Source organism: Oncorhynchus clarkii, chromosome 32 (assembly GCF_045791955.1).
Source record: "Oncorhynchus clarkii lewisi isolate Uvic-CL-2024 chromosome 32, UVic_Ocla_1.0, whole genome shotgun sequence".
NCBI classification, from domain to species: Eukaryota; Metazoa; Chordata; class Actinopteri; order Salmoniformes; family Salmonidae; genus Oncorhynchus; species Oncorhynchus clarkii.
Window position 1 is genome coordinate 22,993,594 of NC_092178.1, and position 8,005 is coordinate 23,001,598.

An 8,005-nucleotide genomic window follows, 5' to 3' on the forward strand; every position below is an offset into this window, starting at 1 on the left:
CCTGGTTTGAATCCAGGCTGCATCACATCCGGCTGTGATTGGGAGTCCCATAGGGCGGCGCACAATTGGCCCAGCGTTGTCCGGGTTTGGCCGGAGTAGGCCGTCATTGTAAATAAGAATTTGTTCTTAATGGACTTGCCTAGTTAAATAAAGAATACCCATACCATGGTGCAGCCACCACCATGCTTGACAATAAGGTGGCAGTTACTCACGGATGTGTTGGGTTTTCCCCAAACAGAAGGCTTTGCATTTAAGCCAAAAAGTGTATTTATTTTCCTTTAATTGCAGTATTACTTTAGTGCCTTGTTGTATGTTTTGGAATATTTGTATTCTTATTTTCACTCTGTTTCAGTCACTACAATGTTATTGATCCATCCTCAGTTCTCTCATCTCAGCCATTAAACTCCAACTGTTTTAAAATCACCAATAGCCTCCTGTTAACATTCCTGAGCAGTTTCATTCCTGTCCTGCAGCTCAGCTCAGAAGGACGACTGTATCTTTGATGTGTAAGGGTGGTTTAATACATAATTCACAGCATAATTATTAACTATACCATGCTTAAAGAGATATTCAATGTCTGATTTGTTATTGTTACCCATCTACCAAGCACTGCCCTCTTTTATGAGGCTTTTGAAAAGCTCCCTGGTCTTTGTAGTTGTATCTGTGCTTGAAATTCAATACTTGACTGGGGGACCAGACAGACGTTCTATGTATGGGGGACAGAGGAAGGGTTAGTCATTCAAAAAATCATGTCAACATCTATTATTAGTCCTTGTAACTCATTATTTGATTTGTTAAGCTAAATTGTACTCCTCAACTAATGTAGGCTTGCCTAAACAAAGGGGATGAATACTTATGCAACTATATTTTAGTTATACATTTTGTATTTAACTTAAATAAATGTTAGCATTGGGGTGTCAGTCCAACCAGGCCTCTACATTTAGAGCACCCGTCATCATACCATAAAACAAGAATGAAAGAAAAACACATATTCCCACTTTGGAATGATGCCCTGTGTGCATATGCTTTCTGGAAATTTCAATGATTTTTCTGCCAGGCCAAAAATAGAGATGTAAACAACGGAAGAAATAAGTTGAAATAGCCTAACATTTGGGTCTGGTCGCAGATACAAGCTTCTCTAGCCAAGATGAAAGCCTTTTATGTAGAAGCTATGGGACATTTATTTGACATTGGTGACAGAAAAGTATGTGATGATTCAAAATGATAGTTCTTAAATAAAGGTGATGAAATCACTCTCACTGTGTATCCGTACAGTATTAAACGGTTTACAAAAGGAGGTTAATAGTACAATAACACATGCTACTTAGCAGACGCTGTTATCCAAAGCCACTATTTTGAGTGTGTGTAGGCTATGTGATCCACGCGAGAATTGAACCCACAATCCTAGTGTTTCCAGAGGTTGAATGCTCAGCATTCATGCAAGATACGCAATCCCTCTCTATCTGCACGACTAACTCATTCATTCAACCCCTTACTATTTAAAGGCAACATTGACCCATATTGGAGTTTGGAAGAGAGACAGGTTGTGTTCTCAGTTCAAGGTGATGATGTCATGTGTTAATCACTCATAATCCCTCTCTCACTTTAAGTGTGGCTGACAGTTCAGCACAGGGTCGCACAAAGACTGTCACTAGCAGAACAAGCTCTGAGCATGACAGAGCCCTATAGATTTGTCCAAAAGTAGTGCACTATGTGCCATTTTGAACGGCTGTGGCTCTGGTCAAAAGTAGTGCACTAGCTTAATATAGGACGTAGCTCACAGATCTGCAGTATGGATCCTTTCATCAGGAAGTAGGTGGTTGTTGTTGTGTTGTGTTCCTTTAATGCCAAGCCTATTACAGGAAGCTGCCAAGTCTTTGTTTTACAGCTTCACGAGAGCGTCGTGAACTGGCTCATTAACTGTTGCGTCACACACTTTTCAGCGTAGTTTACAACCCTCGCTCTCTCTGAAGTTATACCTGGACAGAATTCACAAGTCCCTTGTAGGTAATGACTTCAGGTGTCAAAAGGAACATAGACTAGATTATATAATGCCTACGTCAACATATTCACTGTCCCATTTGTTCATAACTTGACACGGGGGGCAATTTTCTCGGGCACAGAAACACTTTGAATGCAGAATATCCACTGAATATGCTTTTTAGTCCTGGACCAGAATGAGGCTTAATCTGTGTCCAGGAAAGCGGCCATAAAGGGGTGACTACAAGAAATTGCTAGAAAGTTTAACTGCCCCCAACTTACTACCTGAAGATAAAAGGTTTAATGATAAAACGGCTACATTAAAGCTGTTCATGCCAGAGTAATGTATTCTAAATCACTCCCAGCCTGCAGTCCTCTATAAACCTGCTTTACAAGCTATACGCTTAAAGACCTGTAACCATAACATCCATCCTTTTTATACAACAAGGTATTGATTATTCTATACATGGTGGAATATGAGCCCAGATTCAATATGCTATGGAAATGCAAGCAACTCATGTCCCTAACATATATATGTTAGGTTGAAGCAGTACAAAATCATTGCCTTAACATAACAACCCTGTAGCAATGAGTTAGGCCTGTCTCTGCAGAAAGCCATAGATAGGATATAGGCCTACCTCCGACACAGAACTGACTGAGTGTCAATCAACTTTAAACAGATGGTTTTAAACACCTTCCTGTTATTTTTGGTTCATATAAGCTAGTTTCAGCTAAAGGTTGTGTGTTAAAAGGGCCTTTGAGTCAAGATGAATGAGAATGTTGTGGTGTCTCTCCAGGGGTTTTCCTGGTCTTTAAGCATGATGATGTCATCTCTCAGAACATTACCTTTTTTTAATGAGATGGAATGTCAGAACATGCCACACTGAACCAAGGAACGCTTTCAGCAGTGACAAACCAGAGTGTGAGCTTGCCTGCTTGTCACCCATTATCAAACAAACACCTACTTACACACAGACTTGTGCAAGTTGCATAACCAACACAGACTGGGCCCAAAGCACTACCTCATTTCATTTATTTAACCAGGATAGTCCACTCAGTAACAATGACCAGTGTTTTTCAGGGAGTTCTTAATGTTAATGTAGGAACTAAATAGTGTTAATTAGAGGTCGACCGATTAATCGGAATGGCCGATTTATTAGGGCCGATTTCTAGTTTTCATAACAATCGGAAATCTGTATTTTTGGGCACCGATTTTGCAGTTTAAAAAAATAAATGTATACCTTTATTTAACTAGGCAAGTCAGTTAAGAACACATTCTTATTTTCAATGACGGCCTAGGAACGGTGGGTTAACCTGGCTAAATACATTTTTATTGATGTATTATATTAAGTTAAAATAAGTGTTCATTCAGTATTGTTGTAATTGTCATTATTACAAATAAATACATTTTTAAAAATCGGACGATTAAGATTAATCGGCATCGGCTTTTTTTGGTCCTCCAATAATCGGTATTGGCGTTGAAAAATCATAATGGGTCGACCTCTAATGTTAATAGATGAGTTCTAATGACTGCATAACACATAGGGCCATCAACAATGACTGCATACACATGGCATACTAACACAGAGGGTATCAAATTACTTTTTCTATCATGTGGTTGTCACTTGTCATTCTTTGGAGACTAGACCCTACATGCTTGACCTGAGCTCAAATTCATAAATACTACAGTACAAATTACAAACTGTTAAAGATGAGAAATCTAGCCATTTGAATATCATATGGTTTTTAAGAGATTGCATGATAAGACATGTTAAGGCCTCCTTTTCCATTCAAACCCAGTCGTGGTGCCCCCTGTCCAATGCCCCCGACCTAAAAAGTACAGAAAATCTGTGGTGATCAGTGACCTCACAATATTGCATCCATAATATCTAGCTTGACATGGAGAGAGGTCAAGGCTTTCTAGGGGTCTGGGCAGTGGTATCCCGCTGTTCAATCAGTACTACTACCAGCAGACAGTCCTACTAAACCTGCAGAATCCGCATTGCACACCTAGGCTACTGAGGTCTCCTATTTTGAGAGAGGGTGCACAGAGAGAGCATATTGTGAACCTGGTAGCAAAATAAATGGATTGGAATACAGTCTCTACCTCTTCAAGAATCCATACCATCATAAGTTCTGGGAAAGAATAGCACTCCCTAATCACATTTCACCTCTTAGATAGATGTATTTACCTACCTGTCAAATACAGGAGAGTGCAATTGACTCTAAGGTGGCAAATAACACTACAGCTTTAGATAAACGTATTTACAACGAGCAAGAGCAGCACTCATATTTGCAATCGAATTATCGTGTTTACGTCTCGAGATGCGCTCGCTCCTGCTAGGCCCCAGTGTTGCCATAAGCGCGCGACCTTCTCCAGTCAACGACGTAATTATTTCCATTCCTTCGCGCTGGTAAACAAGCGTCCATTTCAGAGAAAATACCTAAATACATTTCCATGTCACTCTAATCATGAATGATATTGATTGAATACTTTTAACATGTCCGCCGATGTGGTTGCAGTTATTCATTTATTTTAATACGACGAACAAGTCGTGTTTATCCAACTGCCGCGCGCTGGCCTGGAGGTACAGTAACTGCATCGTCACCATAATAGCCACGGATACAGAAATCGAAAGCCCAAAGCAGTAGTTTGCAAATCAAACAACATAGTACATATCTGGTTTCAAAGCATCGCCTCGATGCCAATTCATTATTTGAACATGACAACATTTGGATACTGGGTGCATAATAATTCATATGACATACGCAATAAATTTCAGCATTTTCAGGGTTAGCTAGGTTTGTTATTTGCTATATCTGGATTGGTCTATAAACACACAAATGTTGGGCAAAACAATAAGTGTTTGCGTGCTAGTGATGCTGATGCGTCTAGCAGAGACCCCGATCTGACCCAATTAGCTTGCTAGCTATAGCAACAGCTAGCCTGTCTAGCTTTGGATGCAATAAATGGTGGGCAAACGGCACTACTGCACCTTTGAAAACAGGCGAGATCGGACACCGCTCAGGTGAGCTCTTGCTGTCCGGCGGCGAGCGTCTCTGCCTTGCGACCAGCCTGCCCTCCACCGAGCCGTTTCCACCCGGGTTCGCGAGCAGCAGCTGCGTCGGGCTGGAGGGACTGTTGCAAGGGGACGTCGATGTCGGTTCTGTGTTGCTCGCGACTGTGAAGGAAGAGGAGCAGGAGCGGGTTGGGCTGTGCTGACTTCCACGCAAGAGCTGGTATGGCACCGTGGCACGAATAGGCTGCAACCTGATCGTGGTGGTGCTGCCGTTGCTGCAGCCGGCCGGAGAGATGGTTGGGGAGACCCCGCTGTCACCGCTTCGCTTGACCCGCTGTTGCTGCTGTTGGGTTGAGTTGGTTGCTGATGATGCTGTTGACATTATGTTGATTGCCACAGTGCAACTCTTCCAGTTCACAAACTTGGCAAAAACAAATATACAAAGTTAAATCTTGAATAAGCCTCAAGTTACTTGCGAGTACTTTCGTTTGTTTACTCAAATATATCAATGTTACATGATAAAGCAAGTTGGTAACTTTCCCAAAAAAGCTGGAACATTTGTTCTTGTAAAAGTCCAGTTGAGTTTAGTTATTAATAAGCTGCCCAGCGTTAGCTTAGCTACTACATTTTCTCACTTTTTCTTCTACTTGTCCATGTTGAAGTGTTTCAACAAATATGCATTCTCGAAAAACTCAATTAAACATTTTCATATCGAACAAAACTATTTAAATCACTAAGTTCACTTATAAAAGCGCTATAACAACATAGCTAGCTAGTTAGCTATGTCTCTGTGTCGTCTGTCTTCCAACGCGCAATCCCTTTCCAGTGTCCCTCCTCTGGCAAACTACTGGCTGACAGACCAGGGCGGGACAAAATAACTCACTGTAAACCTCTGATTGGTTAATATTATAATAGAAGGACGAGGTCATCGGGCACACTATGCATCCTCCAATCGATTCATTGAAGTTGGCTGAAGATAGACTGCTCTCGAGCAAGCGATTGGTTGCAGAGTTAAATCTCAGAGAAATGGGTGGTGCACAATCTTCAGAAAAACAAAGGTCGTCTGGGTTTCTGTTGTTGACAACTGCAATGTTATTCTTATACCCAATCGACGTAAATTGAAACATCCACAGCACAGTTGAAATATTACAATACTGTAGCTAGATCCCTCCTAAAAATCCACATACTGCTGTACTAATGTAACAGACAGAAGCAATACTGTTACACTAACACATGTATTACAGTTTTATAAAGTACTAAGCCCTATATGTATTTTCACTACCAACAAGACAATAATAATACAAATATTTTTTTAACTTGTTTTTAATAGCCTGCTTTTGTACAAATTTGATCAAGTTCTTTTTTAAATTTATTTATTTTACTAGGCAAGTCAGCTAAGAACAAATTCTTATTTTCAATGACGACCTAGGAACAGTGGGTTAACTGCCTGTTCAGGGGCAGAACGACAGAACCTTCCTTGTCAGCTCGGGGATTTGAACTTGCAACCTTCCGTTACTAGTCCAACGCTCTAACCACTAGGCTAAACATACAAAAAAAAATATATATATATATATATATGTATAGCTGATTCACAATCAAATGCATATACGATTGAAAAACAAAGCGGATACAGAACCAAAATAAATGTTACAGTTGCTATCGGTTGTGTAAAGTACTTAAGTAGTAATTTCAATTATTTTTACTTAAGTCGTTTTTTGGGGGTATCTGTACTTTACTATTTATATTTTTTACAAATTTTACTTCACTACATTCCTAAAGAAAAGTATGTACTTTTTCCTCCATAAAAAGTACTTATTACACTTTTAATGCTTAGCAGGACAGGAAAATTGTCTAATTCACACACTTATCAAGAGAACATCCCTTGTCATCCCTACAGCCTCTGATCTGGCACACTCACTAAACACATGCTTGGTTTGTAAATATTGTCTGACTGTTGGAGCATGCCCCTGGCTTTCCATAAATAAATAAAAAACAAGTAAATAATGCCATCTAGTTTGCTTTAGATAAGGAGTTTTAAATTATTTATACTTTGATTTTGATACTTAAGAATATTTTAGCAATTACATTTACTTTTGATACTTAAGTATATTTCAAAACCAAATACTTTTACTCAAGTAGTATTTTACTGGGTGACTTTCACTTGAGTCATTTTCTATTAAAGGTATCTTTACTTTTACTCAAATATGAAAATTAGGTACTTTTTCCACCACTGGCTGCAATATGTAACTTTTTGGGTGACCGACCAAATTCACATAGAAATATAAGTCATAGAGTATGTCACTCTCATTGAAAGCAAGTCTAAGAAGTGGTAGATCTGTTCCATGTGCGCTATAAGTTGTCTTTAGCATCTTTTACTTTTGGTTTTGTACAGCAGCTTCAAACAGCTGAAAATACAATATTTTGCAAACTATTCGATTTAAAAGGCATTGGACAAGGACTGAAAAAGAGGTAGCGCTGAAGACCGGGTTCAGAATAAGGGGGTGTAAACTTTCCAGATATACCACAATGTAAAATAGTTTGATTTTAAAGTGCCATTCAAACTTCTTCACATGTAGGCTACATTTTCAAAGAAACCACAACTGAATGTTGAGGTTTTCCGGATGTACTATTGCATGTAACATCCTTCATAAACTCTTAATATGACTTTGAAGTTGCAGTGTTGGGGAGTAGTGAACTTCATGTAGTTCAACTAGTAATTTACCTACATTTTGAAGTAGCTTGGTGGTCGTTGAACTAAATTCAAATCAAGGTAGTATTTTCAGTAGTTAAATACTTTTTTTGCCATGTAGTGGAGTAGCTAACTACTAGAACTAAACTCTACTACTCTTTTAGCAAAAATAAAATAAGGGTGAAATCAGCATCAGACCTGTCCAATTCTCACTTAAAAAATAGTTTGATTAATATAACAAATTACATTCTGTTAACATCGGACAACAGAGGGATCTGTTCTTGACATTTTTCAACTATGACATTTCAGATTTACA

General features: G+C 39.2%; 1 protein-coding gene across 2 annotated transcripts in view; it reads right to left on the reverse strand.

Moving 5' to 3' along the window:
• The window catches only part of LOC139391661 (glucocorticoid-induced transcript 1 protein-like), a 32,086-nt gene extending 26,240 nt beyond the window's left edge, over positions 1–5,846 (reverse strand). The window contains exon 1 of one of the 2 annotated variants that reach the window (XM_071139075.1): positions 4,977–5,846. In XM_071139075.1, coding sequence (XP_070995176.1) covers positions 4,977–5,382 — 406 coding nt within the window. In that variant the 5' untranslated portion in view covers positions 5,383–5,846. The remainder of the gene's footprint in view (positions 1–4,976) is intronic. The other variant, XM_071139074.1, reaches the window with a different exon arrangement.
• Between the last annotated feature and the right edge of the window lie 2,159 nt (positions 5,847–8,005).